The sequence below is a fragment of the Bubalus bubalis genome, chromosome 6 (assembly GCF_019923935.1).
Source record: "Bubalus bubalis isolate 160015118507 breed Murrah chromosome 6, NDDB_SH_1, whole genome shotgun sequence".
In the NCBI taxonomy this organism is placed as follows: Eukaryota; Metazoa; Chordata; class Mammalia; order Artiodactyla; family Bovidae; genus Bubalus; species Bubalus bubalis.
The window spans coordinates 16,876,044-16,903,423 of NC_059162.1; the positions used below are offsets into that span (position 1 = coordinate 16,876,044).

A 27,380-nucleotide genomic window follows, 5' to 3' on the forward strand; every position below is an offset into this window, starting at 1 on the left:
CCTTCCTCCCAGGTCTCAAGGCATTCTGCTGATGATCCCCTAGGGAAGCAAGCAGTTTTCCTCCCAATGTGTCCAAGCGAAACCCTTAAGTGCTGTTTCAGGGGCTCCCAAGAGCTCCAGTACCGTAGTTCTTTACGTCTCAGCACAGAAAAGAATTCAGGGAGAGGTGAAGTGATATAGTGAAGAAATGATTTACTGGAACAGGACGCTTGTGAGACTTACAAGTGGGAGGACGAGAGATGCCACACCGTGAGACCTTACTGGGCTACAGTTTTATAATCAGAGGAAAATGGGGAGGGGGAGAAGAACTTCTTTGTCTTTCTTGAGTAGACATCAATGCTTCTATCGTTAGCTCCTCCTCCAGGTTGAGCAGGGCACTTGTCTCTACATAGTTAAGCTAGGTTCACAAATGATTGTTTTATTCATGTGTACAGACAGCATGTCCTAGGGATCTTCAGCTGACTGAGCTCGCTGCGCAGGATGTGGGTCTCATGCTGCCACTGTTTCCTTGTTTTGGGGGATGTCTTGTGCTTCTCTTGTGTGGTTTTGTTGCTAAGGAAGCCTGCTCGGTTTCGTGGTTAAGCAAACCTGCTTTAAGGCTTCCCTGGTGACTCAGTGGTAAAAAATACACCTGCCAACGATGTGGGTTTGATCTCTGGGTCAGGAAGATCTCCTGGAGAAGGAATTGGCAACCCACTCCAGTATCCTTGCCCGGGAAATCCTATGGACAGAGGAGCCTGGCGGGGTGCAGTCCACGGGGTTGCAAAGAGTCGGACACGACTGAGCGACTAAACAACAACAGACCTGCTTTCTTGAGTAATCATTAACATTCAGGAGTCTTCCATATTTTTCTACTTACCATCCCCTAGTGGGATTACCTATTTAATCACCTATTTTGTCCCTTTGAAAGTGAAAATGTTAGTAGCTCAGTTGTAGCTGACTCTTTGTGAGCCCATGGACTGTAGCCCCCCCAGGCTCCTCTGTCTATGGAATTCTCCAGGCCAAGAATACTGCAGTGGGTAGCCATTCCCTACTCCAGGGGATCTTCCCGATCCAGGGATCGAACCCCAGTCTCCTGCATTGCAAGTAGATTCTTGACCATCTGAGCCACCAGGGCTATGCCCCCATCACAAAGACTGTCGGTCTGGGGATCTAGCCGGGAGAGTGTCTGATGGGCTCAGTGGTCTCACCATAAATGGGGGTGCTGAACCAGAGGCTCACCAAGATCCTCTCTGGCACGGGGATTCTCTTGGGGTGAGGCAAAAATGTGTCCATCCTTCTTCTGGGATGCCTCTTCAGCATGAAGAGATGGGGGGTGGCTGTGATGAACGACCTGTCTCCTCTAACCATGCAGGAAGGAGATGGACAGGAGGCCATGCCCTGTTCCCAATGCTGGGGGAGGCCAGAGGGAAAATGAAGAGGTGGTGGTGTCTTCAGCCTTTGATGTATGCATGGCTAGGTATGTGAGTGGCGTTTGTAGTAGGGGTTGCCAGGGAGGGAGGCAGGGGAGCCCCTGGGGGGCATCCTGAGCTTGACCTACTTGGATCGCCCCATAATTACTCCCTTCCTTCATCGGGAGGCTACAAATAGGGATGTCCTGTGTCTGGGTTCCTCCACTTGAAACGCCAACATCAGTGGTGAGTACCAGCTGCTTGGGTCCTGCCGTGGGTTGGGTGTTGGTCAGCCCGAGTTCTTTCTCCTGGCTCAGAGTCTGAGCTTGAGGGCAGAGGGATGACCACAGCAGGGACTAATGAGGTGAAGGGAGTCTGGTGATGGACTCAGGTATTCCATGGCACGGTAAGGGGATGCTGGGGAGCTTGGGTTTAGGGGGTTTGCAGAGCTGAGGTCTGGCCAAGGGATGGGGATGTGGGCTTAAGGCACTGCTGTTGCCCGCAGCTAATTCCCCCCTCACCCACTCCCTTCATTCCTGCCAGGGGGGTGAGATGGGCCAGGGAGGCGGGCAAGAGAGGATTCGCTCTAGTCTCCAGGCACCGAGCTCCTGAAAAAGCCACAGTGGTGGCACCAGGCAGGCTGGCAGGAACCCAGAAGGGCAGTTCAGCCTCTCTGCATTTTCCTATTCCCTGCCATCATGGCCCTTTCCTCTCCTGGGAACCCGGAACTCTGCTCCAATCCTGGGCTGTCACAAAGCGTTAAACCCCAGGCAGCACTTAACCTCATTGTCTCTCCCTACTCTTGACCATCCACAGCGCCCAGCAGAGGACAAATCTTTAGGGAGGGAGAGAGCCTTGGCCCAGGCTGCCACATGCTGCAGGACTCCTGTCCCCTGGGGGAACCAGGAGTGAGTCACTCAGCTCACGTGGAAACAACACATGCCTTCCTGGCTGCCTTAGGGTTTCCCCAGGCTAGAGGCATCTCCCAGGAGGGCGGTGGGAGGGGCCAATGCAATGGGGGTGGGTGGGCAATTCTGGGGAGGGCTTCCCGTCTAACAGAACGGGGTACCTGTCTGCAGAGCCTTCTGTCTCAAGACCCTCAGGGGTCAGGGTGATGGCTATAGTTGGGGTAGATCACAGACTGGTCCCTACCGGAGCTGGTTGTCTCCAGAGACCATCTGATTCAGGTCCCCGATTAGGTCTGTGAGGTGGGATTAACCCCATTTCACAGATAAGGCACCTGAGACCTTAAATGGCTCATCCTCGCCTGCACAGCTAGTCAGAGGCATAGCGGATCTTTGGATGCAGCTTTCCTGAGTTCAGGGCAGAAGGGATGGTGAGAGGGTGGTGGTGAGACTGTAGGGGTTCCTCTGAGACCTGACTCTCTCTAAGGATGCTCAGCTTTGCCAAGGACCTGAGGCCGGGAGCCCAGAGCAAGGATCTCCGTGCAGGTTCCTATGGAAGGGGCTCTGGGGTCCTGTAGGGGAGGAAGATTCTAGGTTCAGGGGGCTGTGTCTCAGAGGGTGATGCAGAGCCAGACTGAGCCATGGTTGGGTGTCAGATGAGAAAAGATGGAGACAATTAGAGGGGATTTCCCTGGTGGCTCAGATGGTAAAGAACCCCTACAAGGCAGGAGACCCAGGGTTTGATCCCTGGATCAGGAAGATCCTCTGGAGAAGGAAGTGGCAAACTACTCCAGTAAGAACCTGGAGAATCCCCTGGACAGAGGAGCCTGGCTGGCTATGGTTCATGGGGCCACAAAAGAGTCCAACATGACTTGGTGACTGAACTACCACCACTGTGGGAGAGTGAGGTGATGAGTGGGCCGCTCTCCCTGATGGGTTTGCAGTGATGTTGGGCAATTAAGGCCTGTGTCCAGAAATAGAACAAGGGGTGGTGGTGGGAGACGGTGGGGGCGGTCGGAAAATAAACGAGGAGCTGGTGTAGTCAAGGAGGGCTGCTCAGAGGAGGAGGAGCTTGTGGGGTTGGAAGCGTGTAGGGGGTTAATCCATGTCTGGGCTCAGTCCCTGGGACACTTGGAGTGCAGCGGTGAGAGAGGGGTTGACTTGGCTTCTGCCATGAGTCCCACCTTTGTTCCATGACAGGCAATATGGCCAGTCTTCTGGAGCAGGCGTTGGCTACTCTCGTGTGCACCTTTCAGGAGTATTCACAGTTCTCTGGAAACCCGCTCTGCCAGGCGAAGTTCAAGGAACTCCTGGAGAAGGAGCTGCCTACCTGGGCCCCGGTGAGCACCTGGGCTGAGCCCCCAAGGGAAGCACTGCTTGAATTCTACGAAGAGACCCTGCTCAGAGTCTGGGGCACAAGGGGGTGGAGGTTAGACTGTGGGGAGGGGTGCTGGGAGGGAAATGGGCACAACCGGAATCTCAGTTTCTTCATCTGTAAAGTGGAAGAAAATCACCTCCCAGACTGGCAGGGCAGTTGGGAAGACTGAGGGAGAGCTCTGTGAAGAACGCCTGACACGCAGCCGGCGTTCCGTAAATTAGGGCTGAGAAAGAGGGTTTGGGAGGGGAACTGACACGGTGAATCCTCAGAACAGGGAGGCTGAGGTTGACCCCGGAGGGGCGTGGGTTGCTGATGGCGGGGAGGAGGTGTCGAGGGGAGGGATGTGTGCACCAGGCTGCTCTGCCCTCCTCAGCCTGCCTCCTCATCCTTCCCCGCCCCACCCCGCACAGACGACGCTCCGGGAGTGTGACTACAAGCAGTTCATCAGCGTCCTGGACACCAACAAGGATTGCCAGGTGGATTTTGTGGAGTACATGCGCTTGCTCGCCTGCCTCTGTATCTACTGCCATGAGTACTTCAAGGACAGCCCCCTGAAGCCCTCCTGCGCCCAGTAACCGAGCCGCTCTGGCTCTGCCCCGAGGTCATCCTGGGCACGGCAGCTCTCCCCTTCCCAGCCCCCGGGGCCCCTCCTTCTAGACTCTCCCAGGTTTGCCCCTGGTGTGTCAACCCATGAGTCCAGGAAACACGAGGGGACCATCCCCAGAACCACAGCTAGTGATCTGAAGAGCAGCCAGCCGCTGCCTCCCCCCACCAGCCACAGCGGTGGTGGCTGTCAAGGCTCAGAAGAGCATGTCTGGGAGACAGATTGTGGCGGCAAAGGCCTCTTTTGTTTCTAATAAAGAACTGGCATCACTTGGCTTCGTTTGGTTCTTCTGAGACGACGGCACTGGGGCATCACCCCTCCCTGGACTTTTCCACGGGAGGACAGGAGGTTGAGGGCAGTTTCAGACCCTGCGGAAATGAAATGGTCCCAATGTCCAGCAGGAAGGCATGGGGGCAACTCGGGGACAAAGTCCATGGGAGGACAGTTGGTGGGGGGGCTCTCTGTCTGTCTGTATACGGCGGGTCTCTGAAGAAGAAGCTCCCTTGGGCTGTGAAGGAGGTGAGAGGGGGGTCAAACTCAATCCCCCAGACCGGATGTTCTGGGAGGAGGGTGGGGCCGTAGGGGAGAGGGCGGGTCTGTTCCCCGCCCTGGGCTATGAGAGCCCAGAGCGCAGCACTAATGGGATTAGGGGTTGGACTAGGGTGCTGCTCCCTGATCATCTGGGGAGGGGTGCTCTGCTGTTGAAGGGGGAAGGAGAGGGACCTTCAGGCAGACCCCTCTGCTTGAAGTCACAGCCACCTGAGGGGTTTAACCCCTGACTCCTGACCCTCCCATAACCCCTGAGCTCATACCTTACGCTGGGAGGTTCCCCTGATCCCTGCCTCCCCTCATTTTGTGCTGTATCACCTCTAACTTTCCTCTGCTCCCTGTCCTCTTCATGCCTGACACCCAGCCCAAATCTAAGCCCCCTCTCAACGCCCTCTGCCACCCCACCACTCTCGGTCTCTTCAGTCCATCCCTGAGCCCCAAGGCATGCCTCTCCTTCCCCATTCCATCACTCCTGCAACCAGTGCCTTTCTCCAAGGATGTACCTGTGGGGGTCCCCAAGCCTCCTTTGGGTGTTAGCCTGTTCCTCCTCCCAGATCCCCAGCTCCCATCCTGGGGCTCACTCAACATAGTAGGAAGCTCTTTGGGGAGGGGCACAGGGCAGCATGAGCCATCCCCAGCACCGAACCTGAGGGGCCCTCCCTGTGTTCTCGGGCTGCCACATCCCAGGGCAGTTTCCCACCTGCCACCTTCCACCCCTCTATGCCGACTGCCTGGTGGGACACGTCCTCCTTGTCCCTCATGCCCCAGGCACAGCCTGTCCCTTCCCCCAGCTCCCTAAAACTCAAGCACAGCTGTGCACACCCACCCTCCAGGCCCCTGCCTGTGCCCCTGGGGCTCTCCCATGTTCGTCTGTGCCTGCTGGGGCAGGAAGCTGGCTTTCCAGGCTGGGCGGGTGGAGAGGGTTGGAGGGGGGCCACTGTGTTCACCACATCAGCCCACGATAGGAGGGCTGGGTCCTGTTCTCCCCCATCCCCTGCCATGGGCAGGGCCTGGCCCGGGTATAAATAGGTCAGACTGCTGGGTTCTCCCCATTCTTCCTCTCTCCCCATCATCTCTCCCCAGCACTTCCTCTCTCTTGGTGAGTTGTGGTCGCCTGACTGGCACGCAAGGGGTGTCAGGCCGAGGCGGGGGGCAGGAGAAAGGGGGGTGGGTGGGGGCCAGAGGCGCTAAACAGGTCCAGATGTGAGATTCCGATGTGGAGGCTCTGGGGTGGGTGGTGTGTGTGTGCATTCAGGAAAGAACAACAAGTGTGCAGGTGGCTGGTGGGAACTGTCTGAGGGGTTCTGTGATGCCGGGGCTTGTGTGTGGCGTTGCTGCTGTATGTGACTGGTGGGTGTGCACGTTGGCTGGTGTCTGCTGGGTGGCACACTTGGGTGTGGAAAGCATAGTGAAGGCAGAAGGCGCCTGTGGGCTCTGGCTGGTTATGTCCTAGGAGCCTCGGTCCTGCACCAGCAGCCCGGCCCAAGGGAGGGTGGCCTCCCCGTCCCTCCCCTGCATCCGTGCCTCTGCCACCTCACCCTGCCCCTCCCTATGCACTGGTTTTTTCCGCTAGGCCCCTGGGCAAGCCTCCAGCAGCCTCGCCCAGCCCAGTGCTGGGAGGGGGAAAGAATGGGATGGGGTGGGGCTGCTGTGGGCTGAGCTCAGGAGTGGGTGAAGGGACCAAGTGAGGGTGGAGGAAGTGCTCCTGGGGAGCTGGCTGCCTGGAACCCGGAGCCTGAGCACCAGGCCCTGCAGGGTTTTGCTGCTCCAAGCATACATTTCCCTCTCTCGCTAGGAGCTGAACCCCTTTCTGGATGGGAACAGTATCACCAATGTGCTCCCTGAGGGATGGGAGTCGGGGGCATTTACAAATATATAGCTGGGGGTGGGGTGGGGAAAATAAGGTTGTCTCTGTGACCCTGCCCCCAGCTCCTGACTGCTGCCATGGCATACCCCCTGGAGAAGGCCCTCGATGTGATGGTGTCCACCTTCCACAAGTACTCGGGCAAGGAGGGTGACAAGTTCAAGCTCAACAAGTCTGAGCTAAAGGAGCTGCTGACCCGGGAGCTGCCCAGCTTCTTGGGGGTGAGTGATACTGCCTGGGAGGCACCCGTCCTCTGTTCAGCATTACCTACAGCTGGCATCTGCTGCCGACATGGGCAATTTCCGGGCAGAGAGCTTACCCTGGGTGCCTGTGGCCAAAGCACGGTGAGCACCTGCTGCTCACTTCCTAGCACCCTCAGAAAGAGGGCAGAGTGAGCAGATAGGGTATGGTGCTCTGTACAACTTCCCTGGAGGGAAACTGATGCTCAGAGAGGCTAAGTAACTTCCCAAGGAAGTCAGTGTTTAAAGCTGAGATCATGAACTGCGATGGTGAAACTCTTGCCATCACTCCAGCAATGAACCTCTTTTTTTTTTTTTTTTTTTTAAGATTCTGTGAAAGTTATATGCCTTCTTATTCTTTTTTTTTTTCCTAGTTGAAATATCGTTGATTTACAGTGTGTTCATTTCAGGTGTACAGCAAAGTGATTTAGCTATATATACACATCTATTTTTTCAGATTCTTTTCCATTATAAGTTATTACACAATATTGAATACAGTTCCCTGTGTTATACAGTAAATCCTTGTTGCTTATCTCTTTTATATATAGTAGTGTATATCTGTTAATCTCATATTCCTATTTTATCACCATCCGCCCGCCCCATAAACCATTTTTGAGTTTCTATTTGGGTTGTGGAGGTGAAGATATAGTTCTCTGGAGACACTCACACACCTACAGAATTCTCCTGAGCAATCCCAGTTGCCGTCTGTATCAGTCTTTACGCTTTCATGACCATTGTATAATTGGACTCTTAAAATGACCTTGGTAGAAGAGGCTGTGGTCTCCGTTATGCAGTTGTACCCAGGTCCTCAGACTTCATCTGAGGGGTAGCTTAGCCCCTAGGGCTGGAGGTCCAAAGCCAGGCCCCAAAGGGGTGCCTGTGGCTTCCTGAGCTCCCATCTGGAGCTCAAGCCTCACCCAGTCCTAGCTCTGCCCCACTCCCCCACCCCGACCTCGCTTCCGGTTTCCACCCGTAGCCTCTTCCTCCTGCAGAAAAGGACGGATGAAGCTGCGTTCCAGAAACTGATGAGCAACCTGGACTGCAACAAGGACAACGAGGTGGACTTCCAGGAGTACTGCGTCTTCCTGTCCTGCATCGCCATGATGTGCAATGAGTTCTTCGAAGGTTTCCCTGATAAGCAACCCCGGAAAAAGTGAAGGCTCCTCAGGTGTGGGTAGTGGGGGGCTGCCAGCTGGGGTCTTTCCTGTTGGCGGTGGGCACATCACCTCACCCTGGCTCCTCCAGACGTGAGCACCATACTGAACAAGTTCAATAAAGATTCTTGAAAGCTATGAGGCTGATGGTCTGAGAAACTCCGGGGGTGTGGGGGTGGGGCCTGAGGGATGCGTTGCGGGGGCAGTGGGGTGGGGGTAATGGAGGATGCTGGGAGCTGAGTTGCCGTCTTGTGGAGAGTGGAGAGCCGACTAGTGAGGGTGGGAGACCGATGTGGGGGACTGTGCATGTGTGTGGAAGACAGAGGCGACTCCGGATGGGGTCAAAGGCAGGGAAAGGGACCCCAGAGGCTTGGAATGTCCTAGCTGTAGGATCTTAGACAGTGTTCTCACCCATCCCACCTCCCCAGCCTTGCCTCTGGCAGGACCTCTGACTGAGGCTGGGATGGATTCGGAGGTCACATCTGCTCCTGGCTGGGGCCTGGAATGGAGTGTGGGTGCCCTGGGATGGTGGGGAAAGGGCTGAGTCATGGGGAGGAAGTAGTGAGGCCAGAGTGGAATGGGGAGGAAGGCTCAGTCCTGACACTTACAGCTCGGACCCTGCCTGCCATCTGTTCCAGTGCCCTGGCTTCCGGCCCCAGGAAAGATGAATCCTTCCTGTCCAGGGTCAGATCAGGGAGGTGACATGGAGGAAGGGCAGGTTGATGGCCACAGCATGAGAATATCATCCTTCTCTAAGCCTATCTCTCCGGAGGCCCTGGGATGAGATTTGTTACCAGTTAACAGTCATGTTCCATCAGAGGAGGACAAAGGACCTTGGAACTGAAGAGTGGACAGTAACTGGGCTGGGAGGGAGGGAGATAGTGGGAGGCGACCAGAGTTTTGGAGACAAAATTCTAGGCATAAAATCTGATAAGTGAATTGAGACTCTCCTCCCCTCCTCCCCACCCCTCCCGAAAATATCAGGCACGATAGTGCTTCTCTTTAGGTTAAAGACCAGCAGCTCCAGCCTGCAATGGGTGGGCGTTAGATTTTCAGGCCTTGCTTGGGTGGTACAGGGACCTTCAATGAAGAGGTGAGTAGAAGGCAGGTCCAGAGACAGAGAAGGTCTGGTTCCCGTGATCTTTCAAGCTTTCCCCTTTTTTTCTCATCGTGTTGTTTTTCTCTCAAGTTGCAGAGGAGTGGGGTAGGTGACTCAGATGTTCCTTCAGAGTGTGACTACAGAGACTCAGATAGAATTTTGATCCAGGAAAAAGTTTGCCACTTCTTCCTTCTCCCCCTCATCGCCCGCCCCGGGTCTGCCCATCTTCCATTGGAGTGCCCTCCCCTGAGTCTCCCTTCTGCATCACTCTCTACTTTGGAAACTCCTGTTGCTTAGCGACCAGTCCCTGCTGCCTCTTTACCTTTGGCAGCTGAGGGTGGGAGTGGAATTGGGGGCAGCAGGGAGCATCTAGACAGGCTAGGGTGAGGCGGCATCAGCCACAGGTGCTAAGCCCCTAACTCTGTTCTCTTCTCATTCTTGAACTGGTTGGTGGTAGAACAATGTCCGGGCTTCCCTGGTAGCTCAGCTGATTAAAAATCTGCCTGCAATGCAGGAGACCCTGACACGGCTCCTGGGTTGGGAAGATCCCCTGGAGAAGGGATAGGCAACTCACTCCAGTATTCTTGGGCTTCTCTGGTGGCTCAGATGGTAAAGAGTCTGTGTGCAATGTGGGAGACCTGGTTTCAATCCCTGGTTTGGGAAGATCGCCTGGAGGAGGGCATGGCAACCCACTCCAGTATTCTTGCCTGGAGAATCTCATGGACAGAGGAGCCTGGTGGGCTACAGTCCATGGGGTTGCAAAGAGTCAGACACGATTGAGCAACTAATCACAGAACAATGTCTGAGTCTCTCCTGGGATATAGGCAAATCTCCTTGACCCACACCCTGGTCATTACTGCACCTTGAACCTGCTCCCCAGAGTCCACAGCCTCTACCCCATCATCCAGCCCTACCATTCCCTGATTTCTGCCTTGGTCTCCCTGATTCTCAGTTCCCCAAGAGTCTCTGACAATTCTTTCCCATGGTGACCAGTGAGGTGTTGAAGGAATCATCATTGAAAAGTCCTTTAAAATTTTAGTCTCCATACTCGCTAATGACCTTGACCATGCCCTTGGCAGGAAACATCTTCCCCTGCTGATTCCCATCTTGAGATGCATCTGTTCTGCTCTTGGGTGGCTGTGGTATAAAAAAAAAAAAAAAAAGCAGCCTAGGGTATGGGTGGATACCCTGCATACCTCCTGATTCTTCTTTCCAGGGAGCCTGGCTGTCGTCCCATCAGACTGTGAGTTCTGGGTTTTGGTTGGAAAGACAAAGCTTCTGGGATTGAAAATGTATGTACCATAGTAAACTCCATATGCTCCCATCCCCTCTGTTTAGAAACAAGGGAGGTGAGATTTGCAAAAGGGGGTTTCTTTGCAGCCATGTCCCAGGAGGCTCTGACCTAGGCCTCTTTGTCCCTGGCCCCTTCTTATTGGCCCTTTCTTTCCCCTGGTTTCCTGGGGACTGGAACAAGGGAATAAAGGCAGAGCGCAGTGGCAGGCAGCCTGTGTCTGCCGCGTGAGTTCTCTGGCTCTCTCCTTCCTTGGTGAGTCCTTCCTTCTGATCTCCCTGCTCATTTATACGGTAGGGCAAGCTGGGCGATGAGGCCAGAAGCTGACAAGCTCTGGTGACCTCCCCCAAGAAAGGCTGGGTCCGATGAGTGGGCATGTGCTCAGGGAGGAGAGGGCCAGGTATTTGGCATCATGGCTATGAGAATTTCCCGAGAAGTGGCTCTGGAGGTGGAGGTGGGGATCAGAACCAGCCAGGAGGCTGCTGCAACTGCCAAGACCCCTGCCTTCCACTGTGGTCTTGGCTGAGTCTCCCGGTGGTGGGGAATCTCCCGGTGGTGGGGAGTCTCCTGAGGGTTTGGGGAGGTAGGAGGCAGGAATAGCCAGGTGGGCTTCCGGCTGAGGTTAGGAGACAGCAGCTTCTTCCTCCTTTCCTGGCTCAGGACCCTACACAGATTAACCTGCAAACCCCAAGTTCCTTGGGTGTTGGCTTCTTCCTGCCTAAGGGGGAAGTGGTTTCCAAGTTTGAGTCACAGGAGCTCCAAGAGCCTCTTCCTTTGGAGGGGTGTGTGGCTGTGCTGGTGGACTGGAGGGCCCCATCAGACCCAGTCTCTGCATCCAGCCTTCACAATGACCCCGGAGAGGAGGCCCACTTCCTTCCCTGACTCATGACTGGTCTGTGTGTACAGTTCTCTGGGCTGGAGCCTGGGGACCAGCCGGACAAGTCCTGTCACCCCTCCAGGCTTCCTGTTGAGATCTTATCTTCCAGTTTCAGCCCCAGGTTCCTCCAACCCCCGGACTCTCTCTTTGCCCTGTCCCCCACTTCTGTAATGGGACACTCCCTGATAGCGGGCGGTTCAGGCTCCTGGGCCAAGGAGGGCGACTAGGGTAAGGAGAATGACCTCTGGAAAGTGAGTGCCCAAGCTGGGTCAGGCCGGAAGAAAATCCTGACCCTTCACTGGCTCCACCATCTGCCACCAGTTCTTCTGGGGAGGTCAACTTGCACCTAGACCTTTTTTTCAACATCTTCTAAGCAGGAGAGTGTGCAGTCTCCTTCCAGGGCTGGTCAGGCTCTGGCTGTTCCAAGTTTGCTGTGGGTCTCACTACAGCCTATCCTGAGACATTGGGGTCCACGTGCCAGACTTTGGTCTTATGAGTTCCAGTCACTGGTCCTTGAAGGAGAAGCTTGGAGAGGGGCTAGTGATGGGGTCCGGCTTCCTGGGGAATGTGATCTTTCCCTCTTCCTTCAGCCTCTGGAACTGCACACCGTGATGGAGACCCCTCTGGAGAAGGCACTGACCACTATGGTCACCACTTTCCATAAATATTCTGGGAGAGAGGGCAGCAAACTGACTCTGAGCAGAAAGGAGCTGAAGGAACTGATCAAGACGGAGCTGTGTCTTGGTGAGGTAGGTTCCGGTCCCTCCCCTGCACCCCAGAGTCCCAGTGCTCCCTGGGCAGGTGGGGGAGGGGAGGGAAAAGAAGGGGATGCCACTGTCAGGGGCTCCCCAGCATGAGGTGGGGAGGCCCCTCCAGAGGGGACACACCTGTGTCTGCAAGGTACACTAGTCTCAGCCAGGACAGGACGGCCCAAAGTAGGGGCGGAGACCCAAGGAAGACGGTGAACATCCTGGGCGTGTACAACTCTAGACCTAGCGCTGAGGGATGAATCAGGTATCACTGGGAACAGAGGAGAGCAGTGTTTGCAGGGAGGACCTCAGCTCGGGTGAGGGGTTCAGAGAGAGAGATCGAGGAGACTTCCAGGTTGAGGCTGGGTTCCTGCAGCTGTGGAATCTGTGAGAGGAATGGGGTGGGTGGTGGGTGAGGGGGTTCGGAGGTCCAGGGCTCCCACCTGGCCCTGCTCTGTGCATCCACCACTGCTGGGGCTTTCAGCCAATGCTGACATGGGACCCAAAAGGACCATTCTGCTAGTTTGTGAACACAGGTTGGAAGGAAGCAGAACTGATTCTTACCAGATGGAGATGGTGGGAGGGAGGCAACTGAAGAGGGAGAGGCCTGTGAGGTAGTCATCATATTATTGTTACAGTTAAAAAAAAATTGAGGCTCAGATGCATTATATAATCTCCAGCTAGTGAGAGGTTGGAATTCCAGGCCAGCTCCATGTATCACTCTCCCTCTTTCCTTTAAAATCAGCCTGGGGCGGGGGGCTCTCCTGTGGCATCCTGAACCTTAGTGGACCTCCCTAGAGAAAAGTGGGAATGTGTCTCTGTGGACAGGGGACCAAAGCAGGTGTGGGTGTCACCAGGCCTTCCCTCTGGCCTTCCTGCCTACTTCTCTGCATCCTGGAGTTAATGAGGGCAGAGGGAGGGGCCATGGGTCCGGCAGGGTTAATTACAGGGAGACAGAGGCCCTGGGGAGGGCCTGACTATAACAGGAGCCCAGATTGGGGACAAGCATGGCGTCACAGAGAGGCTGTTTCCATCTCTGTATGTCCCGACGTCCTGTCTCCTGTGGCAAAGCTGGAGTGGAGGGCAGTGGAGAGGAGCAGGCAGGATGTGCCTGTATTTTCTTCCTGTTCCCCCCCAAGTGCCCTGTCTCCCTCCTCTTGTACAGCTGGGCTGGGAGGGCAGGGGACCAGACAGAGAGCAGACCTGGGTGCCATGCACTCGTGCCATACAGCTGTCCTGCAGGCTCTCCTAGCTAGGGAACACAGCTCTAACCACTGCTCTCGTGGAGGGATGTGTGATCTGCTTGCGTTCTGAATGATCCCCAACAGGGACAGAGCAAGACTTGGATCCTGCTCAGCGCCAGTATAGTCACCAAGCTGTTTCTATGAGGTGTTGTAGGAAAATCTAGCTGTTTCTTTGAATGGTAGAAATTGTTGAGAGGAAGAGGGGTGCCTGCAGTAGCCTGCACTCTAGTCATTTATTCAGGTTGAGGAGTCAGGGCATGGAGGCTCTGTTTGGTGTCAGATCCCATGCTGGCTGTGGCCTGGGGGGAGGCTCTGGGGGTTGAGATGCTCCGTGTTGCTGACTCAGCTGGGGATCAGCCCGAGGCCACCTTTCCAGGGGGGCACGGCAGGGCTGGGAGAAGTGACTGGCTGACCTGTCTCTCTATCTGGGCCCTTGAAGAAGATGAGGGAGAGCAGCATTGATGACCTGATGAAGAGCTTGGACAAGAACAGCGACCAGGAGATTGACTTCAAGGAGTACTCGGTGTTCCTGACCACGCTGTGCATGGCCTACAATGACTTCTTTCTGGAGGAGAACCAGTGACCGGGACCTGGTCCCTGGCCCCTGCAGCTCTGCTCACAAACCCTGCATGGCCCCTCGCCTTCCCCTCCCTCCCAGATAGACTCTGCTTCAGCCTTCCCCTCCAGCAGAGGAATAAAGGTTTTCCATTTCAGGTGTCCAGGGCTGGTTTGGTAGAATTCTTTTCCATCTTGGCTGGGGGTGGGGTGGGGCCAGGCAGAGCTTCTCCTTGAGTAAGTGGACAGCCTCTGGGAGTTAGGGTTCTGAGTCTTTCAGAGTGGATGTGACTAATCTTATCCAGGCATAGTCTTGCCCTCCAAAAAAAAAAAAAAAACAAAACAGGGAAGTGGGGCCAGGCTTTTGCTTGCCTCGAGGGAATGCTGCAAGTATGCAGAGAAAGTTGCTGGGGGAAAGTGGCTTGGGGAATGAGGACATGGGTGAAATCCTTAGGTGCTGTTTCAGGAGCTCCAAAGAGCTCTGGTACCATAGCCCTTTAAATCTCAGCACAGCAAAGAATTCAGCAAGAGGCTAAGTGGTAGATAAGAAGTGATTTACTGGAAGAGGACGATTGTGAGGCTAACAAGTGGGTGAGTGAGAGATGCCGGGCCCTAAGAACTTACTGGGTTACAATTTTACAATCAGAGGAAAGGTGGGGAGGGGGAGAAGACCTTTGTCTTTCTTGAGTAGACATCATCCTTCCATCATTAGCTCCTCCTCTGGGTTGAGCAGGGGAGTTTTCTTATCTCTACATGGTCAAGTTAGGTCCACAAATCACTGTTTTTTATGTGTACAGAGAGCACAACCTAGGGATCATTAACTTACTGAGCTCACTGGGCAGGATGTGGGGCTCAGGCCATCATTGTTTTGTTGTTTGGGGGTATGTCTTATGTTCTGATGCATGGTTTCGTTGCTAAGCAAGCCTGCTTGATTTTGTGGCTAAGCAAACACACTTTCTTGAGTAATCATCAATTCATAGGGGTCTCTCAAACTTTTTCTACTTATAATCCCCCAGTGGGATTAACTTACCCACTACTTGGCCCCTTTGTTCTGTCCCTATCACTGGGGGCAGCTGGGATGTGGTTCCTGAGGGCAGTGGTGGGCAGGCCAGAACGACTTGTCCCTGGCTCACAGGAGGCTCTCCCTCCGCTTGCCCCTCACCCCCCCCCCCCGCCATCCCCCCCCCCCCCGTCACCCCCCCCCCCCCCCCCCCGTCCCCACCCCCAACACACTAAGAAAACAAGAGTCTGGCCTTGACCTCCATGCCAGCCCCCTTCTCCTCCATTTCCCCCTTTGCAATGAGCCCCAGCCCCATCATCTCTGGGGTCCAGAGATTTCTGCTCTCCCTACTTCTCCATATCAAAATCCTTAGGAGAGGATCTGAAAAACTTTGCAGTGGAGGGTAAATAACTGATGACACAGGGCTCCGCTCGCCCGGGTGTGCGTGCACTTTAAAGGCCAAGAGGTTCCGAGTGGAATTCGAGAGGGGGGTGGGGTGTGGGAAGGGAGGAGGTGGGGTGCGGGAAGAGAGGGGGTGGTGGTGGCAGGAATTTATTTTCCCTAGTGGGATGGCTGTTCCAGATGCCCTGTCAATTCTATCCTTCATTGAGGGTTTTCCCTGCATCGCTACCCCCTTACTTCTACACAGAAAGACAGACAGACAGACACACAGACACACACACAGTCCCTGCCCGGTTCTCCGTCTACTCCCCTTGCCCTGTCACATCACGACACGGGGGACAAACTGAATTTTGGAGATTAGGAGGGAGTGCAGGTCTTCCTTAAGCCCCTCACACCCACCCCACGGAGCCCCGAAAAGCCCCCGGGGCAGGGGACGTGCAAAGCTCGGCCGGGGTGCTGTGTAAAGAGCCGGCAGGGTGGGGCGTGGGGCGGGACGTGCGCGGCGCGGGCGCCTTCGCTGACCGGCTTCTCGGCCGGGCCACTACAAGGCGGGCTGGCCGACCGCTCAGCCTTCCGCTCAGTCTCTCCCTTCTCCTTTCGCTGCAACCGGCGGTGAGTTCTCTCACCAGGGCGGCCCCGGTCCTTCTGGGGCGGCGCTCCTGGGTTGGTCCGCTCGCATTCAGAGTAGGCCGGTGGCGGGGAGAGGCGGGCCCTGTCAGGCTGGCCCCGGGCTAAGGCGTCCTATGGGGCAGCTCCCCACAGCGGGCCTGGGAGGCTGCAGGAGGGTGTGTCCCGGGCGTGGGGTGTGTCAGTGGCACGGTATGTGGTCCTGTGAGGATGTGTGTGTGTGTGTGTTGGGTGTGCAGCCTCCATCCCACACTCCCAACATACTCCCCAACTTTCTTGGAACCCCTAGAGGAGAGTTCTCAACTGTGGTCCTGTTTATTCCTTAGGATCCTCGAACCACCTCTGCTCTGGTTCCCTTCTCTGCAGGGCACGCATCTCTTGGCCCTAGAGTCTGCCCTCCCCCTCCCCTTCCAGCCCCAGGCTTTCTTCTTTCTCCACCAAGGTTCACCTCACCCTAGTCAAAGGGAGTTGAAGGGGTTGCTTGACAGTGGTCTTGAGGCGTGTGGGTGAGTGAGAAGCCTTGCTGCCCAGGCTGCTGACCTGTCCCGCTGCCTGCAGCTCTGAGCCCAGTCTTCAGCTATGGGGACCCCCCAGATCAGGCCATTAGCCTCCTGGTGGCCATCTGCCACAAGTACTCCGGCCATGAGGGTGTCAAGAACACCCTGAGCACGAAGGAGCTGAAAGAGCTTGTCCAGAAGGAGCTCAGCCTTGGGGAGATGAGTGAGCCTCCCAGGCCCCCTCTCCCCACCTCCCACTCTTTAGCAGCAGGACTGGGAGAGGGCGGGGTGCCAGGCGCATCTGACTCACCCTGTCCACATTCCAGGGCCCTAGACCACATGCCTTACCATTGGTTCACACTCTGTGGGGCTGGGGCTACTCTCAGCCTGGAATTCCCTCCCCTTGAGTGAGGAACAGAGGAGGGGTAAAGCCAAGTGAACCCAAGGTGGAACTGGGTCTTTGGTGATGAGTGAGAACAGAGACACTTGTATGAGAGAGGGCTGCCTGGGAGGGGGAAATGCAGAGAACTCAAGGTCTCATCACCATTGAGTCTGGCTTTCCCATTCTGACACATTAAAAGATGCAGGATGCGGAAATCGCAGAGCTAATGGACGAACTGGACCAGAACAAGGACCAGGTGGTGAACTTCCAAGAATATGTCACCTTCCTGGGGCCTTGGCTATGATCTACAATGAACTTCTCCAGGACTGAAAATAAATTGGGAGGTGGAGACGCCCTCTATTTGGTCTGCCTGTCTAATGGTGGTAATTGTACAATAAATTTATTATTATCTTTTGGTTAAATCTACCCCTGTGTCCTGGCTTCCCAGTGATTTCTGTCTCCTCCTCCGCTTGATGCTGCATCAACCATCAGAAGGTTTTCTCACAGTTACCTCTGGGAGTGACTCAGTGACTCACCAGGCCAGGAAAACTGGTGGGAAGGCTCACAAGATGGTGGATGTACCCTAACAGAGTGGCTGTGAGCTCACAAGTTGGCTTTTATGTGAATTAGAAAAGATGTCCACTCTGGGTGAAGCCATCTTAAGGAAAGGCTCAAGTGGTCCCCAGGCTTCCCAGGTGGTACTAGTGGTAAAGAACTGCCTGCCAATGCAGGAGACATGAGAGATGGGGGTTTGATCCCTGCGTCAGGAAGATCCTCTGGAGGAGGGCATGACAACCCACTCTAGTACTCTTGCCTGGAGAATCCCATGGACAGAGGAGCCTGGTGGGCTACAGTCCATGGAATTGCAAACAGTTGAACACAACTGAAGTGACTTAGCATGCACACACACACAAGTGGTCCCCAGTAGAGTGGGTTCTGGGATGGGCTTGGAGGAAATGGTGCTTGAGTAAGGCTGTGTTGAGCCCAGAGTGGAGCAGAGATAGTCCTAGCAAGGTCCCTGATGATGAAGACTTAGTTTTGCTCTGGGTATGGCCAGAGTGGAAGGGCCAGAAGCGCTGGGGGGCGGGGCTGGCCCACGTCTCACCACAGTGAAGTGGGGGCAGCGAAGGCGCCACTGACATGCCCAGCGCCTGGTCAGGGAGTGTTCTGTCATTCTGTTGAGACCACCACAGACGGACAGGACACTGGATGCTTGAGTTCCGTTCTGCTGCCTATGCCCTGGGTGGTTGAAGTTGGGAAGCACGCTTTAGGAGTCTGTCCATGCATTCAGGGGGCAGGGTAATTTGTACTAGGGGTGGTGGTCTGAGAAGCTGGGAGCTGTGTAAATATGTGAATCATGGGGTGTTCGTGAAAGGGGTGGGGTTGGGGGGTCCCCAGGATTGGGTGGGGATCCCAGGGCTGGGCAACCACGGCTTCAAGCTTTTCTGTCAATATTGATCCAGCCAATCCCTACAGCCTTAGCAAACTGAATCACCCCAGTTATTCCATTAGAGCCAAGCCTCATTCTCAGCCCCCATCAGGGAAGGTGAGTAACTGTCTGAATTATTGCCTGAGTTCATTGTTTGCATTAGGCTTCCCCGGTAGCTCAGAGGGTAAAGCATCTGCCTGCAATGCAGGAGATCTGGGTTTGATCCCTGGGTCAGGAAGATCCCCTGGAGAAGGAAATGGCAACCCACTCCAGTATTCTTGCCTGGAGAATCCCATGGACGGAGGAGCCTGGTGGGCTACAGTCCACGGGGTTGCAAAGAGTCGGACACGACTGAGTGACTTCACTTTCACGTGGGGGGTGAGGGTGGGGTAAGGGGGTAAATTGTGTCTCAGGGTGATGGGGCAGTTGTCATAGTCTGTCCCCTCCAGGCCTGGTGGGCCCAGGCAAGTTCCTCTGTAGGCTCTGGGACCTCAAAGGGAGACCATATCCTGCTTTTCCTCTTACCTCTGCTCTTTCCTGGGGCCCAGGTATGCAGCATTGTCTTCTTCCTCCTTGGGGTGGAGATGAGTGGACAGTCTCAAGAGGGCTGGAAGCCTTATCTTTTGGTGTCCTTCCTTCTCTAGTGGCCTCTCCTTCCCCGCAGGGTATAGTGACTGGCACAGTTGGGAACCAGGAAGGGACCCAGGGCCTGAGGTCCCAGGCTGCAGGGCCTTGGTTGCACCCAACACCACCTGGAAAGGTACCTTCCCAGAACCCCAGAGCCCAGCATATTGGGGCGTGGAGCAAGCGCCCTCTTGTGGGCAGAGAGCAGGACGCTGCAGACCGGCGGGGTTGGCTTTCTCCAGCCCCTGGGGAGGGGCCGATGGTGGTGGAGCCCTTCCAGTGAAGAAGGACACGCCACTTGGTGCTCAGGGAATGTCAGCCGGGTGATCTTTTGGCTCCTGGCACCTAACCTTTGGACAGCAAGATCAGACCAGTCAGTCTTAAAGGAAATCCACCCTGAATGTTCACTGGAAGGACAGTTGCTGAAGCTGAAGCTTCAGTACTTTGGCCACCTGACACGAAGAGCGGACTCCTTGAAAAAGACCATGATGCTGGGAAAGACTGAAGGCAAAAGGAGAAGGGGGTGGCAGAGGATAAGATGGTTAGATAGTGTCACCAACTCAACAGGCGAGTTTGAGCAAAGTCTGGGAGATAGTGGAGGACAGAGGAGCCTGGTGTGCTGCAGTCCATGACGTTGCAAAGAGTCGGGCATGGCTTAGAGATTGAACAAACACAAACCTAACTTAGCCCTCAAATAAAGCAATTCAGCTTCAGCTAAGACACGCCTGCCACCAGCAAGTCAAAGAAAGGAAGGCGGTTTGCAAAGACAAATAGGATCTGAACCCTTCCCTTCCCCTCCCTCAATTTCGGGGCCAAGAAGACCTTCATACAAAGAGGGAGGAGGGGTCATTTCAGCGGGTGAAGACCCACTGCAGGGGGAGGGGCTACTCAGACAAGGCCTTCAGCCCTGCATCTTCAGGGAGCTCCGGTGGGTGGGCAGGCCGTGAGGCCGAAGGAAATCATGAAACAGGCACGGTTCACCTGCGTCTTAACAGATGTGTCCTTTATCAGCTGTCTTTCCATAGTAGTGGTGGGGAACAGGAACACAGATTTAAAAATAAAACCGCAAACAAATAGTAAATCTTCTGTTTGCTTTGAAGTTAGGGTTTTTAAGTTTTTTTTTGTGGGGTGCAGTGGGAGGCGGCAGCATTTACAATGAAATTTGGCGGGTGGTCTGCTCAGAGGGTGGGATTGGGTGTGGAGGGGAGGCACAGACTGGGTGTGAAGGGGATTGGGTGTGGAGGGGAGGTACAGACTGGTCATGTTTTATTGCATTTGCTTCTAACTGATGTAAGGTTGGATGTGAAGTCTTTAGCTCACGCTGTGGAACAGGGGTCTGGGCTTAGAGCAGAAGGAAATGTTCAGATGTAATCTGGGGGCTTCACACCTTGTCCCTTTGCTGAGGCTGATACAGGCCTCTGGTGGAAGTGGCCATGTGTTCCCCCATGGCCCTTGATGAGGCTCCCTTTTCCCTTGCGGTGTATAAACAGGCATTAATCCTACAGCCTAGTCAGCCTGACTCCCAGGAAGCTGAAACAGCAACATCACAGCCCATGTCTGTAAGCTGGGGCGGGCCCCAGTCAAAGGAGTTTTAGGACTGAGTCACAGTCTGTAACTCTTTGTTCTCTGCCAAGCGTACCCAGTACAGTGGAGAATAAAGCCGCTGTACATTTGTATAGCGCTTTTAGTTTTACAAGGCACTTTCTTATCCATTGTCTTTTGTGGTGCTCAGAAGAGTCATGGGTGGTATGAATTATTAACCTCGTTTGACAAGTGAAAAGACCAGTAAAGGAGTAAGTGCCTCCACCCTGGGCAAGCTTCAGTTCAGAACTGGGACCTCTCCAATCTCTTTGCCAGTTCATCAGTGCTTATCGCATCATGACATATTTTGGCTATTTCTTTTTCATGTTGTTCTCTTAAATGGTTTCATTACGTATTGAGAGTGTACAAAATGATTTATAGAAATAATCAGTGAGTTGCCTTGGCCTGGATCTTATCCTGGGCTGGGTCCCATTCAAGGACCAGACATTCAAAGACTAGTGACAAGGAAAGATGATTTTTCACTACTTGTAAGGAGGGAAAGGGAACCTTTTCTCTTCTTCTGGAATGGTCTCCTTGGGAATGTCACTGGCCTGAATCCTAACACCACCCTTTGGAATGTAAATAAAATTTCTCTAGGAAGAAGATAGCTCCAGGAGTCTCCAGTTTTTAGATCCTAGAGATCTCTAAATTCTGAGTCTTCATCTCTTTTGAAGTATAAATACCTAGATAGATAGCTTTGTTTTCTTGAGCTCCTTGGAGCTTAACCTTGGGACCTACCACAGACAGTAAGCATTTGACTCGGGAGACAAGGGAGAGAAAAGTGAAAGCGTTAGTTGCTCAGTCGCGTCCGACTCTTTGTGACCCCATGGACTGTAGCCTGGCTAGGCTCCTCTGTCCATGGAATTCTCCAGGCAAGTATACTGGAATGGGTTGCTATTTCCTACTGCAGCGGATCTTCCCAGCCCAGGGATCGAACCCAGGTCTCCTGCATTGTGGGCAGATTCTTTACCATCTGGGCCACCAGGGAAGCTCTGGAGCAAAACAATTCAGTACAGAACGCCTGCAAATGTAATTCTCAAGGTATGTGAAGAGTCCCAGTGTTGGGGGAAGCACGCTGACTGGAGCCCACCCAGCCAGGCGCCATAGGGACCACCGCATGAGTTGCTTTCCACAGTAGGTCCTGGTAAGGAACACAACACTAATAAGCCATCACCAACCGGAAGAGTTCAGGAAAGGCCAGAAGGATACACCACGTGTCCGACCACCTGCCAGAATCCTTGCTGGCATCCGTCTTGGCTGAACAAGGCGTGCACCACCAGCAAGGACTCTGAGTCAGAACGATTGGCTAAAGACAACCCCCAAACGAATCCCAACACTATAAAGCCCGAGACTGAGAGCCACATGGCAGAGCAGTCCTTCTGGGTTCCCTGGCCCTACTGCTCTCTGCCTGGGCACCCCTTCCCAATAAAATCTCTTGCTTTGTCAGCACATGTGTCTCCTTGGACAGTTCATTTCTGAGTGTTAGACAAGAGCCCACTTTTAGGCCCTGGAAGGGGTCCTGTTTCCTGCAACACCAGGAGACTAGGGCTTGTGCTGGGGAACTGAGATGTTCACTGAAGTTTTATTTTCTCGCAAACAACTAATGTTAACAAACTAGAATGCATTATTCCATACCTTGTTTATGACTGTGTTACTATATATAAACGCAGTCCCACATATAAGAGATGTTTTGTATAATTGTATTATAAAAATAGCATCATGATCTGTATATGTTTTTCTCATTTTATTTTTCTCCATTTATCAATATATCATGAAAATCCTTTCAAGTCAACCTGTAGAGGTCTAAATCCTTCTTTTTAATGGCTGTATATTATTCCATAGTACAGAGGCACCACGTGGTGCTTGCTGTTTCCTATTTCCTATTTCCCTAGTGGTGGGCATTTCCTACCCCCAATTTTTTTCACTATAAACAATAATAATATTGATGAATAAACATCTCTGTATACACATTTTCAAGAACTGATGGTTTTATTTATTTAGTACTGAATCTCAGGAGTTAAATTGCTGGGCTAAAGGGGTTATACAGATTTAATTTAAATAGCTATTACTATATTACTTTTCAAAATGACAGTCACAGTTCCCACTTCCCGCTAGTGGTAAACGATTCAGCATCCTGGACAGCCTTAGGCAGTATCATTTTAAAAAGTTTTAGCTAGTCTGTTGGATCTAGTGGATTTGGAACTACAAGAGCTCTTGTGGGTTCTCAAAGGTGGTTTAGGGGCTGGCCCATGGTGGGGTGATTCTCATTTGGTGCAGCTCTGACCACTTACCATTTCAGCCAGTGCTGTGTGCTCAGTTGCTCAGTCGTGTCCGACTCTTTGCAGTCATATGGACTGTAGCCCGCCAGGCTCCTCTGTCCATGGGATTCTCCAGGCAAGAATACTGGAGTGGGTTGCCATTTTCTTCTCTAGGGGATCTTCCCAACCCAGGGATTGAATCCACATGTCCTGTGTCTCCTGCATTGCAGGCAGATTCTTTACCCACTGAGCCACCTGGGAAGCCCTATTTTTGGTATTTTTCATAGACCAGCCTCCTCCATAGTGTTTCCTTTTAAGAAAGGGTTCCAGGAATAAAGGGCTCCCCTGGTGGGATCAGACAGTAAAGAATTTGCCTGCAATACAGGAGACTTGGGTTTGATCCTTGGGTTGGGAAGATCCTCTGGAAGATAATGGCTAGTATTCTTGCTTGGAAAATCCCATGGACAGAGGGCTACAGTCCATAGGGTCACAAAGAGTCAGACACGACTGAGCCACTAACACTTTCCAGGGATAGGAATGTTTGAAAGCCCTGCCTCTAAACTATGGGTATGCAATTGGTATTGAAGGTTTTGAATGAGGTGGTGATCTGATGAAAGCCTGGACTTCAAAGAGATCTGGAGCCCGTGGAAGAGGCCTGGAAGCTGGTGACCCCTGTGAGTGGGACAATGAAGATCTGACCTGGAGTGCGGTGGGGTGGCAGGAAGAGAGCAGGCAGTTACCCAAAGATGAACCTGTAGGATCTCCTGGATATGTGGTGAGGATGGACTTGTAGACAAGCTAGGATGCCCCAGGTTGGCACCCAGTGGTTGGCTAGGAGGCCTGTGATGACACTCCTGGAGTGAGCATGCCAGTCTTCCTGGCACTTTGGGAATTAATTTATAAACCTAGCCGAGGTGGTTAGCAGGGACAGACCCAGAGGAGCCTGAAAAAGGAGCTGGGTAAGGGGCGGTGGGGGGTGTGTAGGGTCAGAGGTGGGGCTGATTGCGGATCTTCTGGCTTCTTGTAGGAAGGGTGTGGTGGGAGAGCCGGAGGGGAGAAGGGGAGAAAGGGAAACTCTAGTCAGCCACCGGTCATTGCTCAATGGGATGTCCAAGCAGACCCTTGCCCTGCCTGTGTCCTCCCAGAGTCCAGGGGAAAGCACCCCAGGCCCCTGTTCAGAGGGAGGGGGAAAGGTGGGGAAGGTCCGGAGGCACCCCCTCACATCTCTCCTTGGGAAGGCTACACTCACAGCCTCAGGAGGCTATTCTCCTGCCTCCAGGCTTCCCTCGTGGCTCAGATGGGAAGATCCCCTGAGAACAGAATGGCAACCCACTCCAGTATTATTGCCTGGAGAATTCCATGGACAGAGGAGCCTGGCAGAGTCCGTGGGGTTGCACAGAGTCTGACACGACTGGGCGACTAACACTTTCACTTTCCAGGTCAACGGTAGGGCTCTCAGGTGGAGAGTCCTATATGGAAGCTCCCTCCCTGGAGCTCTCCTCCTCGCACAGTTCTTTAAGCCTCCAGACCCTCCTTCAGCACACGCCTCTGCTCTCCTTATTTAAGGGTGTCCCAGTATTCAGGCCCTTGGTGCTTTGGGAGCTAACAGAGCTTTTGCCCAGGCTCTGCCCTCTCTGGAGGGTTCAGGGTTGAGGGGAGGCGGTAGAGTTTCAGACTGAGGAGTAGGGTCGCCAATCCTGGTTCTTTCCCTGCAGCGCTTGAGGGCTGTGACCAATTTCCTCACAAATTACCTCGAAGCGGGACTGCTTTTGACTTCATGAGCTCTAAGTACTTTTGCCTCTGTGAACTCTTTCCCCCATAGGAGCGTAATAAAAATCGTCTTTTACTACTCTATTGGCATAAAGACAAATGTGAACCAAAATGGATTCATTATTATATATGCATTATTTGCAAATTCAGATTTCTCATACTTTTAAAATAAATGAATTTGTTTTCAAAGCTCTCGGCACAGTGACTTCTGTATCTAATAGGTGCCCTCTATCCAGAGGCTAGCACCTCACCCAGGGACTGTTTTCATTACAAGAAAAATTAGCTGTCTCTCTCTCTTTTTTTAAACAGGTTTATTGAGGACTTGAAATTAGAATCTCTCAGAGACATCTGTGCTCCCATGTTCTTTGCAGCATTACCCACAATAGTCAACATCTGGGAACTATTTAAGTGAATTTCAGTGGATAAAGATGTGGTGTATACATATACACAATGGAGTATTATTCTGCTATGAGAGGAAAGGAGACCCTGCCATTTGCGACTACATGGATGGACCTTGAGGGCGTTAACACATACATCAATGGAACAGAATAGAGTCCAGAAATAAATTCACACTTCTGTGGTCAGTTAATCGACAACAAAGGAAGCAGGAATATACAAAAGGGAAAAGACAGCCTTTTTAATAAATGCTGCTGGGAACACTGGACTAGGTGTGTAGATAGGGAGGAACCTAACACACTCTGATAAAATTTCTCTCTGTGTCTCTTAATCTTTAAATGACCCAGCAAATATTTGTTTACCAAACATTTGCTTTTCTATCTCCATGGGAATTACCTTCTTCCCCTTTGAAGTCCAAAACCACTACCTCCAACATCTTATTTTATCTTTCACTGAAGATGGTATTTAAGATGAGTGTTCTGGCCATTTTGGTGAGTTACTCAGTTTTTCTGGGTCTCTCCCATGTATCCATGTTATCAAACTTTTGATTTTCTCCTTTTAGTCTGTCTCAAGTCAATTTAATTCTTAGACCAGACAGAAAAATGTTAGGCAGGTAGAGGGTATGTACATGATAGATATGGTATTTTTCTATCTCAGAATCATATCGCCAAAATTAACTTGAAAAAGTACTCTAAAAAGTAAGTAGTCACAGGAGTTTCCTGGTGACCTAATTGTTAGGATCTTGGGCTTTCAGTGCTGTGGCCCGGGTTCAATCTCTGGTCAGGCAACTGAGATCCGGCAAGCCATGTGGCATGGCCTAAATAAATAAATGCAACCACTTACAGATTAAATATTTCCAAAGCTCAAAAGTATAATAGAAACTAACTCAAATGTTTTCAAGTTCTCATGATATAGGATTAATCATTGGTAAGTAAATAAAAGCAAGTTTAAAGGTATTGGTTTAATTAAAATAAGAGTGTCTTTAGAGTTATTAGCATTAAATGTAAAATTTTATAATATATTCAGTTCAGTTCAGTACCTCAGTCGTGTCCGACTCTTTGCGACCCCATGAATTGCAGCATGCCAGGCCTCCCTGTCCATCACCAACTCCTGGAGTTCACTCAAACTCATGTCCATCGAGTCAGTGATGCCATCCAGCCATCTCATCCTCTGTCGTCCCCTTCTCCTCCTGCCCCCAATCCCTCCCAGCATCAGAGTCTTTTCCAATGAGTCAACTCTTCACATGAGGTGGCCAAAGTACTGGAGTTTCAGCTTTAGCATCATTCCTTCCAGAGAAATCCCAGGGCTGATCTCCCTCAGAATGGACTGGTTGGATCTCCTTGCAGTCCAAGGGACTCTCAAGAGTCTTCTCCAACACCACAGTTCAGAAGCATCAATTCCTCTGCGCTCAGCTTTCTTAAGAGTTCAACTCTCACATCCATACATGACTACTGGAAAAACCATAGCCTTGACTAGATGGACCTTTGTTGGCAAAGTAATGTTTCTGCTTTTGAATATGCTGTCTAGGTTGGTCATAACTTTCCTTCTAAGTGTTAAGTGTCTTTTAATTTCATGGCTGCAGTCACCATCTGCAGTGATTTTGGAGCCCAAAAAAATGAAGTCTGTCACTGTTTCCACTGTTTCCCCATCTATTTGCCATGAAATGATGGGACCAGATGCCATGATCTTTGTTTTCTGAATGTTGAGCTTTAAGCCAACTTTTTCACTTTCCTCTTTCACTTTCATCAAGAGGCTTTTTAGTTCCTCTTCACTTTCTGCCATAAGCGTGGTGTCATCTGCATATCTGAGGTTATTGATATTTCTCCCGGCAATCTTGACTCCAGCTTGTGCTTCCTCCAGCCCAGCGTTTCTCATGATGTACTCTGCATAGAAGTTAAAGAAGCAGGGTGACAATATACAGCCTTGATGCACTCATTTTCCTATTTGGAACCAGTCTGTTGTTCCATGTCCAGTTCTAACTGTTGCTTCCTGACCTGCATACAGGTTTCTTAAGAGGCAGGTCAGGTGATCTGGTATTCCCATCTCTTTCAGAATTTTCCACAGTTTATTGACTTAGAAAGATGTAAATCTATCTAACGGTCTAAAGATAGTTTCCAAGATCTTTCAGGAACATCTAACGCTTTAGTTCTGCTAAGTTAAATGATGGAAATTCATTAGTTGCCTAGATTATTTCCAAATAAGATAAAATGCTGAAACATTAATTGCTAAATAAGCCTGAATTTACTTACTTTTTTCTTATTATTGAAAAACTAAAGATGTTTGGGTCTATTAGAAAAATGTCATGTACCACTGGAAAAAAAGTTATGCTATGAGGAAATGTATATTTTTAGAAATTATAAAATGTATAAGTTTGCCAAAGAAAAAATACTGGTATAACAGTCTTCAATTGGTTGCTTCCTACTTTTAAATAGAAATTAAGGTTTCTAAGTGTTAATAATTCTAATTAACATATGTAATTAAAGTTACTAAAATTAAGAAGGAAAACATTCTCATA

The 27,380-nt window shown here is 52.2% G+C and overlaps 4 protein-coding genes across 11 annotated transcripts; all 4 read left to right on the forward strand.

The window, feature by feature from the left end:
* Window positions 1-1,563: 1,563 nt before the first annotated feature.
* Window positions 1,564-4,547, forward strand: S100A3 (S100 calcium binding protein A3). 2 transcript variants are annotated; one of them, XM_025287812.3, is made up of 4 exons: window positions 1,605-1,637; window positions 2,784-2,842; window positions 3,497-3,636; window positions 4,085-4,547. In XM_025287812.3, the coding sequence occupies exons 2-4, from the start codon at window positions 2,785-2,787 to the stop codon at window positions 4,247-4,249; spliced, it is 363 nt and encodes a 120-aa protein (XP_025143597.1). In that variant the 5' UTR covers window positions 1,605-1,637; window position 2,784; the 3' UTR covers window positions 4,250-4,547. The 2 variants fall into 2 exon arrangements, with proteins under 2 accessions (XP_044800275.1, XP_025143597.1); XM_044944340.1 differs by lacking the exon at window positions 2,784-2,842 and having other exon boundaries at window positions 1,564-1,637.
* Window positions 4,548-5,769: 1,222 nt separating this feature from the next.
* On the forward strand, window positions 5,770-8,222 carry S100A4 (S100 calcium binding protein A4). Its single transcript, XM_025287810.2, has 3 exons — window positions 5,770-5,926; window positions 6,757-6,912; window positions 7,923-8,222. Exons 2-3 carry the CDS (start codon window positions 6,772-6,774, stop codon window positions 8,085-8,087), a joined length of 306 nt encoding a protein of 101 aa, XP_025143595.1. The 5' UTR covers window positions 5,770-5,926; window positions 6,757-6,771; the 3' UTR covers window positions 8,088-8,222.
* Window positions 8,223-10,315: 2,093 nt separating this feature from the next.
* On the forward strand, window positions 10,316-14,061 carry S100A5 (S100 calcium binding protein A5). 7 transcript variants are annotated; one of them, XM_044944341.2, is made up of 3 exons: window positions 10,316-10,426; window positions 11,942-12,100; window positions 13,784-14,061. In XM_044944341.2, the coding sequence occupies exons 2-3, from the start codon at window positions 11,963-11,965 to the stop codon at window positions 13,925-13,927; spliced, it is 282 nt and encodes a 93-aa protein (XP_044800276.1). In that variant the 5' UTR covers window positions 10,316-10,426; window positions 11,942-11,962; the 3' UTR covers window positions 13,928-14,061. The 7 variants fall into 7 exon arrangements, with proteins under 7 accessions (XP_044800276.1, XP_006042711.1, XP_006042713.1 ...); XM_006042649.3 differs by having other exon boundaries at window positions 10,347-10,475; XM_006042651.3 differs by lacking the exon at window positions 10,316-10,426 and adding an exon at window positions 10,520-10,729 and having other exon boundaries at window positions 13,787-14,061.
* Window positions 14,062-16,467: 2,406 nt separating this feature from the next.
* S100A6 (S100 calcium binding protein A6) lies at window positions 16,468-17,233 on the forward strand (the record flags this gene model as incomplete). The annotated part of the gene is given in 3 exon segments (XM_025287396.2): window positions 16,468-16,642; window positions 17,002-17,091; window positions 17,094-17,233. Coding segments are annotated over 3 exon segments (309 nt in total), but the record flags the coding sequence as incomplete, so codon positions are not given.
* Window positions 17,234-27,380: the final 10,147 nt, after the last annotated feature.

Coding starts and splice junctions, on each gene's coding strand:
- S100A4 (XM_025287810.2), top strand. CDS start 6,772: ATGGCATACCCCCTGGAGAAGGCCCTCGATGTGATGGTGTCCACCTTC. Junction 6,913..7,922: donor AGCTGCCCAGCTTCTTGGGG/GTGAGTGATACT, acceptor TTCCTCCTGCAG/AAAAGGACGGATGAAGCTGC.
- S100A5 (XM_044944341.2), top strand. CDS start 11,963: ATGGAGACCCCTCTGGAGAAGGCACTGACCACTATGGTCACCACTTTC. Junction 12,101..13,783: donor CGGAGCTGTGTCTTGGTGAG/GTAGGTTCCGGT, acceptor GGGCCCTTGAAG/AAGATGAGGGAGAGCAGCAT.
- S100A3 (XM_025287812.3), top strand. CDS start 2,785: ATGCTCAGCTTTGCCAAGGACCTGAGGCCGGGAGCCCAGAGCAAGGAT. Junction 2,843..3,496: donor GAGCAAGGATCTCCGTGCAG/GTTCCTATGGAA, acceptor GTTCCATGACAG/GCAATATGGCCAGTCTTCTG. Junction 3,637..4,084: donor AGCTGCCTACCTGGGCCCCG/GTGAGCACCTGG, acceptor CACCCCGCACAG/ACGACGCTCCGGGAGTGTGA.